This window comes from Notothenia coriiceps, unplaced genomic scaffold (assembly GCF_000735185.1).
Source record: "Notothenia coriiceps isolate Sejong01 unplaced genomic scaffold, NC01 NC01_scaffold00030454, whole genome shotgun sequence".
NCBI lineage: Eukaryota > Metazoa > Chordata > Actinopteri > Perciformes > Nototheniidae > Notothenia > Notothenia coriiceps.
The window spans coordinates 44,891-55,116 of record NW_011363155.1 but is presented as its reverse complement, the minus strand read 5'-3'; the positions used below and the strand labels follow the sequence as shown (position 1 = coordinate 55,116).

Here is a 10,226-nt window from a genome sequence, read left to right as displayed (position 1 = left end):
TAAAAAATATAATCTGTGGAAGCCGTAGTACTGTAAAAAGCACGACCAATCATCTGAGCCGGCCCGGCTAAAGTAACTGGATGGCCTACCTGCCTGTCAGCCTTCCATCTGTGCACAAACTTATCTCGTGCCCTCATTGGTCATGTGCGCGTTCGTGTGTGTTGGAGGAGGGGCTCTGTAAGGATTGTAGGATTGTATTTTCAAATTCTAGCGCACTCGAGCTGGTTTCTCCAAAATTACCTACCCCACCTTTAACTGCTCTGACACCATAAAAAAAAGAGGAGGATAGATTATCATTAACGAATCCTGCAAATACATTACTTCCAATAATCCAAACCTTTGTAAATGCTTATTCAGGGGGTCTGTGGGGTCTTAAAAAGTACTGAAAGTTGATAAATCAATTTAGCGAAAATGAAGCCTATTAAACGGCATTTTCCAAGGTANGAACTCCAAGTGGAGATGAGGTCTTAACATGTATGGAAAGGGTCTTAAAAAAGGTCTTGAAAGGTTTTACATTTGACTTCAGGATTCCTGCATATACCCAGGGTATATGCAGGAATCCTGAAGTCAAATGTAAAACCTTTCAAGACCTTTTTTAAGACCCTTTCCATACATGTTAAGACCTCATCTCCACTTGGAGTTCTAACCGGTTACCTTGGCGACACACTTTACCTCACATTGTGTGCACAGATGGAAGGCTGACAGGCAGGTAGACCATCCAGTTACTTTAGCCGGGCCGGCTCAGATGATTGGTCGTGCTTTTTACAGAACTACGGCTTCCACAGATGACATTTTTTTTAGGTATTTTTTGTCAAAGCTCTTAAGATATTCATTGCTATCGGGATGTTAAGAGCATTCCATGTAATATAACAAAAAGTCTATCTCGAGCCGGTTTCTCAAACTCACCTACCCCACCTTTAACCAGAAGATTATTCATGTTAAAACTGAGCGAATTAAATGGAGCACAGTTCTGCTTTGTTTGGCTTCGTACTGCACCAACAGCTCCTTCACGTTACCCTGCATGCTGACTATTTCAAACATGATTGCAGCTTCAGTCAATAACAAATACCACTCAGATGCTTACAAGGTGACGAAAATGTAATATGTGTTTGGTGATTATGTTAAACAGATGTAGGTGAGTAGCGTCCTCACCACAGCGATGTTAACCCAGGCCGTGGCCAGCTGGGTGAGAGTAGCATCTTCATCCTGCTCCTGCATCTTCTTCAGCTCCTTCCTGTCAATGACAACCAAATAAAGTGAGTTATTTAGCGTTATAACAAATCTCTCTTTTTTTTTTACATTCAAATCCTCTAGTGATTTAGTGTCTGCAACCTCCTAGAAAATACTTGAATCGTTGAACAAAATACTAATTTTGAATAAAGTGAATACATGGAGTAGATGAGTTGGCCTTTATTCAGGGTTCATAGCATACACTTTTTCACCAATGACTTCTCCATGACCTCTACCTCGTTTTCCATGACCAAAGAAATTACATTCTCTGCGGTATCACTGAAAATGGTTTATTTGAACATGGAACAGGAAAATAAGGTCTGCATATGAAACATGCTGTGTCTATCTAAAACAAATCCAATAGGCTTACTAGCTTCTACACGCTAAAGCAACTCAAATCTCTCACCAGCAAAACACCTCGTCAGTTAAATGCCATTTTACGTTTCATTACTACACGGTACTTATTATCATTATAGTATTACTATTTCGGCGATTAGATAAAATATAAATTATATTTGATGCAACTTTAGTTACATTTCCATGACTTTTCCAAAACTTTGGGAAAAATATTGTTTTCCATAACTTTCCCAGGGCCTGGAATTAGCATTTTGAATTTCCATGACTTTTCCAGGTTTTTAATGACCGTAAGAACCCTGTTTATTACAAATTCAACTTTTCTAATGAATTAAACGTGCTTGTTTTTGAATGTAGACAGGAGGCTCATCTTATCAGGGCGTAAGATCATGATGAAATATTGATCACGCATTTGATTTCAATTTATATGATCTTTGATCCAGAATTCTAAATGTCAATGCTGTGAATGAAGCATGCAAGTTTCATACTAAAATTACTAGAGGAACACTGTTACAAGAAAATTCAAAGGGACAGTATATACTTTTGTGTACGCAAAGTCTCTTTGATTAGTTGTTTGGTTCAGACTTACCACCAAATGACATTAGTCAACACAATCGAAGAGCTCCTGGATGTTTTACACAAGACTTCAAACAATAAATCTAACCTAAAATTGCCATGTAAATAATTTACTGTTGATGTGTTTGCCATACCTTGCCAGGTCCAGACGATCCAGACTCAGCAACACCTGAATGGTCATGGCCATGCTGAAAAATAAACAACACATGTTTAGGTCAGTTTCAGGCGTTTGTCTTTAGACCCTCAAAACATCTAGTAGGGATGCTCCGATCGGCAATTTTGGGTCCGATCGCCGGAATCAGTATCGGCCGATACCGATCGCCGATCGGATTGAGTGGGCGGGGCCTATGGGGATCTTCCATTTAAAGTGATGTTTAAAACTCAGTTAATGGGGCTCATTCACTGGAGCTTCCACAAACAACAACCAACATAAGTATTACATTCAAATGAAGTACATTATTCAAGTTCACATTAACTTTGGAGAATAACACGGGAGAAATGAGCGGAAGCACTCTCTTTTCCTCTTTTCTCTCTTACTCTCTCTCTCTCTCTCTCCCTCTCCTGACAGTATCGTCTCATGCAGCTCACTGATCCAGTAATGAGTGACCGGACAGTGAAGAATAAATATATGTATAACTAATTTAGCTTGTTCCAGAGGTAGATAGAATAGCTAAGTGTGTTAGGTCTAACTCTTAAGTGTGTGTTGCTCCGCTCACCGGTCCGTCACAGCGGGTGGAGCTGCAGGAGTTCTGCTTCACACAAGTTGCATACCGCTATTTTATTGCAGAGAAAAGTGTCACTTTACGTCATAATTTTACGTCATGCGATCGGCTCTCGCGATCCGCATTTTTAGAGAGCACCGATCGATCGGCAGAGAGCGAGTATTGGCGGCCGATCGATCGGAGCATCCCTACCATCTAGTGTGAAACTGGGAGAAAACTAGGTAGCCGAAACCCTCTTGAACAACATCTTTCTGACACTTTTTAAAAGAGAAGTCTTGATCCCTACCACTCGAGGCTTTCTCCTTGGTGCAGAGTCCTGAGAGCGGCGTCACAGTTCATCTCATGGAAGTAGATGGAGGCGGCCATGAGGAGGAAGGTGGTGTTGGCAGCATCCACGCTCTTCGCCATGCTCTTGTCTAGATCGGCAACAATAGCATCCCTGCGAGACGTAAAAATAGGAATTTAAACTCAAATGGATCATTATCAGTATTTTGGGGATACAGTAAATACTTTTTTTGAATGTTGTAAAGCAACGTCAGAAAAAGATTCATAAACATACAACTTTGCACATCTTAGCATTTAAGACTTTTGAAAGATTGATTCAAGAAATGCTTTTAATAATTGAGACATTGTTTCTTCAATTAATTTAAAGGTCTTTTTAAGTGATGACATGTTAAAGATCCACAAGAACCCTGTAATGATTAAAGTAGTTTATTTGAAGGGATATAAAACAGAATGTCGGGCAAATCAAGACATTTAAAAAGGCATTTATTTGTTTTATCAAAACTAGGATGGACATTTTTCATCATTTTCTGAAGTTTTTTTATCGAAAAGATTAATGAAGTAAAGAACCGGCAGATATATCGACAATGAAAATAATCCTTAGATGAAGCTTACATCAAGGTTTCAGCACAGAGTGGAGAATATGTTTCTGATGGATACTTGAGACGGTACGAAAAAAAACATTGTTTCATTATTGAAGTCTCTGTATGAAGGCACTCCAAAAACTGTGCATTCAAGAGGACCTGCATTAGAGTTGTAGTTGATGCTGGGTCTAATTTTGATACTAATTGAAAGCTTTTCAGCTATAAAAAAAAAGTGCATGAATGTATTGAGTTTTTGTCAACACAACAAGTGTAGTCCCCTGCCCGTTTCATGTTGAGCTAACATCAAAATGCATGCTGTTACCTTTTGCTTTCACTGGACCGATACTCTGCAAACATCTTGACAGCCTGGAGCTCAGGTGGAGAGTTGGCCTTGATGTCATCCAGGACAACAGCATATTTCCTCTGTAATAGCACAAACAAGTGAAGATTAGCAGTGTGTTGTCTATATGCAAAATAACTGACAGCAATGAATGTGAAGTAGCTAACAACAAGAGACTGAGCTCTGTGTGACATATAATACTAATTCTACTTAAGAAAATTACTTTACCTGGGCAATGTATGCTCTGTACAAAAACATGTCCCTTTCAACCTCCTTCTCTGGTGTTGACGGCTTGAAAGAAAAACACAGGCAGTATTTTAAAGAGAAGTATGAGCTAGCATGTTAGCATTGTAGCTCAAATCCGTTGACAGCTTTTAGTCAGAGCAATAACAGTAAATAACGGACAAAACAGTTTATTTTAAAATATGTAACTGATGCCGTATTAGACACTTACCTTCACTTTCTGAGCTTCGTTAATACATTGTTGATAACTGCCGATATAATAGGCATTTTTCACGTCGAAGAGCTCGTCAACATCTCCCTGTGTCGCCGCCATGTTTGCATACAGCTTCCTGACACGTAGCAGAAATACGTCACCATCCTGTTTTCGACAAAGGATTCTGGGAAATTGAGTTCAACAACTGAAGCACAGGTGTGTGTTACAGAAATGCAGGACCACTGACTTTTTAAAGCTTTTGCCGTTATTCCCACTGCAGTGTTAAATAAAATATGATTTCCCTGCTCTATATAACAACAATATTAACACTGTTATTGAAAAACCGTTGAACAAATAAGTGTATTAAATAAAAACGTATGTATTTTTTTGTATTTACTTAGATTATCAGTACGACTGACCGCTACAACATAGAAAACTTCATATTCACACCATATTGAAAGCCTTTTTTGAAGGGTTTTGATATGAAGTAAACAAGTGGTAGAGTAGAGTGTTTTCAAATTATTAGAAAAAAGTACAGAATACAATCTCATGTAACTACACTTAGATTTGCACCTTGAAGGACTTAGCTTTTAATTAGGATGCAAATACGAGGTAAACAAATGGAACATTTAATGTGTTTCAGTCCATAGGGGTTTATTTGTACACTACAAAAAGGAGATTATCTTAAAAGTAGAAAGAAAACAATTGTCCTTACAATGTAAAATGCATTGTAAAACCCATTTTATTCAGTGGCACCCTTGCTGCATTTAAGAGCTCATGTGTTTTGTTGGTGGACATTTTGGTTTATGGTGATTTATGTTACACTGTGTTTTTAGTGTTAATCTTTATCCTGCTACTTTGTACTTATAGCCACTGTTCAGTAGCCTCAACTTGTCACAATATGCCACTAGAGGGAGCAGCAGGTTAATGTCACCACTGCAGCAGCTGTCTAGTGTTTTATGATAGCAGAGACTTGCAGCAGCATGATAACATAAATATTGATAGGCTTAGTTTATGGGATAAAATAAATATGACTTGCTTTAATAACACTGAGATGTGACCACCTGAGGCTTGAAGAGCTAGAACTCCCAGTATGATATCAGGGCTGCGGCATTGCCTCACAGTTAAAATAACAATGCAAGAAGGATATTCTGACCTCAGGAATTCCTGTTTCCTCATTACACAGATGACAAACTTCCTGTATCCCATCAAAAAAACATCTGCTCTATGTGTTAGTGTGTGTGTGTTCTCATTACTAATTGAATGTTATGAAACTATTAAATGTACTATTTATTTGTTTGCTCAAAGTGAAAAAATGATCGCTCTTCATTGACAAGATAAAGTTCAGAGATTTAGAATAAGAAATAAATGCAAAGGTGAAAATTAAATAGAACCATAAAAAAAAAACAGTGGATGCTCAAATAAAAACATTTTTAGAAACACTTAATAAAATAAAAACATGAAATAAATAGAAAAACTCAGCTATCATGTGGATGACAGTCAGATATGGAAGAATTACTCAGATTATTTTAGTAAAAGTAGCAATACTATAGTGTAAAATAGTAAGTTACAAGTCAAAGTCCTGAATTTGAAATTGTACTTAAGTAAAAGTACTCGTTATGCAAAATTGGCATTTTGAGCAACAGATATTTTTGTATTATTGTATTCAAGTTATTGGTGTATTTATGTGTTCCTCACTTCAATGTTGCAATTTAAATATGTTATACACCACTGGATAACATAACCTATAATAATATATTGTAATGTGTGTTGATTTGAATGTTGTATTGATCACCTAAATCTGCAAAGTAACTAAATATGTAAAATAAATGTAGTGGACTAAACATTTGCCTACAAAGTGGAGTGAAAATATAAAGTATCATCTTGTGAAAATACTCAAGTAAAATACGTACAGTACAGTAGTTACACCACTGATGACAGTAAAAGTTGCACATCAGGAGGTGTATAGTTATTTTACAATAGTTATAATAAACACTGCAACAACGGCTTCTGTTGTCCTGTCTGCATATGTACCTTAAGAAGTCAGTTTATAATTTATTCCATTTGAATTTTGTATCAATAACCTAAATCTGCAAAGCACCTAGTAACAAAATATGTAAAATAAATGTAGTGGAGTAAAAGTATAATTACATAAAGAGACATCTTGTGTAAATAGTTCTCAAGTAAAGTAAAAGTGCCTGTACATGTTTGTTTGATTATAACGCTGATGACAGTTAAGGTTACATATCAAGTGTTTTATTTAATGATATAAATGAAAAACAGTGCAAAGTGGCTAACCCTTTTTCTGTTGTCATGTCTGATTGTGTACCTTAGCAAGTCAGTTTATCATTTATTGCATGACAGAATAACTGCTCCCACAGTTCCTGCTCATTGTTCCCTGAGCACCATTTCCTCTGGGAACTTCTCAACCTTGGGTATGGGGGACTGGGATAATTACTGGAAACCCAGATGGGGGCAGGGAACGTCCTGGCTGTAAATGGCCCTTTCTTTTCGGCCTGATTGGGGCTGGTCCACTCCCCCTTGTTGCTACTTCATTGGCCTAAGCCAACATCAATCTGTTGATTTCCAGGTCGCCCTCAAGTTTGAAACTTTTTTTTTCACAAGGAGTAGGAGGAGGAGGATTCAGGTTACAAGTTGTAACCGATCTCACGGGGCAGCAGAAGAAACACTCTTTCAATAATTCACACTTTGATACTCGAAACAAGAAGGAGCTGCGGGGAGGGTGCTGCTTTTTTTATCCGATGAAAAACAAGCGAACAAACAGAAACATGAAGTGACTTTCCCTGCGCTGCCAGGATGAAAACTTGAGATTTAATTCCGATTTAGGTGTCTTCTTGTCGGCTTACCTTTCTCCTGAGTCCCGCTGAGGTGAGTCCATCATGCCCTCTTAACGGTCGAGTAGTTTTAAATGTAACATCTCATAAACTGACACTAACGGTCGAGTAGTTTTAAATGTAAGGTCTCGTAAACTGACATTAACGGTCGCCTAATATCAGAGGCCTGTGTGGTCAAATCACACCCACATTATTAGCCCGTTATCTTGTTTATTTTTGTCCTTTTTAGCCACTTTTTCACGGTTTAAAACGTATATTAGCTTCATGTAACTACGTTTTGTTTGCTAGCTTACATATCTTTCTGTGACAGGCTTTATTTTTACTACGAAGTTAGCGGAAGTAACGGTCAAGAATGTCAGTTAGTCAACCTGTTGGAAACAAAATCCAAAGTAGCCTCAAACCACATTAGTTGCATATTGGGACTGTAAATATGTTAGTTTGACTTTAAGGGTGTTGTTAACCCATGAAAAGGGTGTCTTAGTGTCAATTTTAAGAAACTATTGTGATCTTTTATACACTTAAATAGATATATTAACTATGTTTGAGTATTCATTCATTTCGTTTTCTTGGCATATTTTAACAACTTCTCTGTTTTGTGTCATTGCACCTTGTGTTTTGGACTTTTTGTATTTTTTGTATATATTTTGCCAAATATTATGTCACATTATCACAGTATACAGACATCCAAAAGAGAAACCAAATGTAAGTAGTGAGGGGAAATATTACACAACACAATATTGTTTGCATGGGTTTTGGATTATCAAGGTAGTGGGCATTTATTTTTTTAAGGTTGATTATTTTCTCACTTTCTTTACACATTGTTTATGTTTAGGTGAATTGTCAATGAGTAGACGATTGGCTACCCAAATATATTACAATTAGGCACCATTATCAACGGATGTAAGAAATATAACATATAATGTCGCTCTTAGTTTTATTTAATGGATTGTCCAATATTCAGTTTCAATATAACCAAATCTCATCAGCAGGAAGTGGATGTGGAAAACAGTGAAGGTTGCTTATCCAGTTAAGCCCCATGCCCCGTTTTGCCCATGTTGGGCAAAACGCAACATCTTGGAAGAAACAGCGCCTGAGGGCTTCTTAACATTTAACAAACTATGAATGTGTCATCATCATACCCACTTAACGGGAAGAAACTCAGCTATCAGACAATATTAATAATTTTTAGCTAAACGAAACACAAGGGTAATACCAAGCTTCTGAATTAGCCCTGAGCGAAAAAATGCTAACGCACTTAGCACAGAACTCACGGTAAAATATCCTTATTACTTATCGGATCTGCACAAACAAGATATCAGATTAAAGCTGAGATCCCACAGATTCTAGAAATATAAGTATCATCACTGTGCGACCAAAGCTCGTGGCAGGGGAAGCAAACCCAGACAACACACCACGTAGCTTTACGGAGCAAAAACTACAAATATGTCTTACCTTTTGCTGTTTCTGATCAAAAGTTGTGTTCAATGGCATTAAAACGATAAAAACGCTGCTGAAGGTTAATCCAATGTGTCTGTGTCACTTTGAAATGCTTACTGATAATCCATCTTCATATTTTTATGTCAATAACGGAGATTTCATATTAGCTGCTACGAGAGTATGACAGCTTCCGGTTTTGGGCATTCTGGATACGCATCACTCATTCACCAACAGTGTTGGGTGTAACACATTACAAAAGTAACAGAGTTACAGTAATGTATCTTTTTGCTGTAACTAAGTAATGTAACGCATTACTAATGAAATGTGGGTAATATACTACCCGTTACAATTCTCAGTAACGCAGTTACAACAAATTTTAACCCGAAATTAAATGGTGTTTTTTTTTTTAAGAATTTACCAACATCGCGAGACATTCCGACACCAGAGAAAAGTTGTGCGGGTAGATTAGTAAGCCTGGTGTTTACCCTTCAGGCTCATCAAGATCCCTCCGCTTCGCGTCGGGTTCCCTGATCAGCATGTCGGTTGTTCTTTTCCCTATAATGACCGCCTCGCTGCACATTATCCCGCTTATTACACGGCCATATACTAAACAAACTACAGAGCCCATTCCGTGTTCCTGTTATTGTTCACTTCCTGTCTGCCTTCTTCTGGTGATTTATCTGACGTCCAGCGCTCCGTCTTTTAACCTCTTCTCCTTTCTCTTTCTTGATCCTCCTTAGCAACCTTCATTATAGTCCTTGACAGTGGTCTGTACTGTATTAACAACGTGTCACATGTTAAGAATTTACAATCAGAATCGAGTATTCAACTAAGCCGTGTAATACAAGTTGTGAGTAGCCTTAATGGACTAGACAGTTGTTATGCTACCACATTGCCCTTCACTGCATGTATAATGAGCTGCACTAAACTACATGTTAGCCTTTAAAATACCTAGCCATTCTTTTGAGGTTATTTTGGTGAAAGTAACTGAAAAGTAATATTTTAGTGTAACTTATTACTTAGAAAATACAGTAATAAGTAATATGTACTGTATTACATTTTGGAATTAACTTGCCCAACACTGCTCACAAGCATCATTTTCCTACATCTGATTGATTTTGCTAACTCGTAACTGAACTTAAGAGGCAGTATACCTCTAGTGAGTGGCCCAGCCCTTTGTATCTTTTTCTGTATGTGGCCCCCGNTATTACATTTTGGAAGTAACTTGCCCAACACTGTTCACCAATGGGTAATTCCCCTCGATTCCATTGGCTCTAACGGTTAAAAAGAGATGTCAATCATCAAAATCGAGCAAGGGGGGCCAGAGATAGGTCAAATCCACCCAAATGACCCCAGAAGTGTTTTATATTTTGCTAAATCTCTCTAAAAAGGTCAAATTTCACTTGTTTT

General features: G+C 37.6%; 2 protein-coding genes across 2 annotated transcripts in view; one reads left to right on the top strand and one right to left on the bottom strand.

The window, feature by feature from the left end:
* Positions 1–1,101: 1,101 nt before the first annotated feature.
* cope (COPI coat complex subunit epsilon) lies at positions 1,102–4,673 on the bottom strand. The gene is made up of 6 exons (XM_010787478.1): positions 4,543–4,673; positions 4,317–4,379; positions 4,071–4,171; positions 3,169–3,321; positions 2,295–2,348; positions 1,102–1,234 (listed from the first exon to the last, which is right to left on the bottom strand). The coding sequence occupies exons 1-6, from the start codon at positions 4,642–4,644 to the stop codon at positions 1,117–1,119; spliced, it is 591 nt and encodes a 196-aa protein (XP_010785780.1). The 5' UTR covers positions 4,645–4,673; the 3' UTR covers positions 1,102–1,116.
* A 2,393-nt stretch (positions 4,674–7,066) lies between these two features.
* Positions 7,067–10,226, top strand: part of LOC104959569 (tumor necrosis factor alpha-induced protein 8-like protein 1) — a 14,536-nt gene continuing 11,376 nt past the window's right edge. Inside the window, exon 1 of the mRNA XM_010787477.1 lies at positions 7,067–7,413. The gene's annotated coding sequence lies outside the window, so the exon portion shown is untranslated. The remainder of the gene's footprint in view (positions 7,414–10,226) is intronic.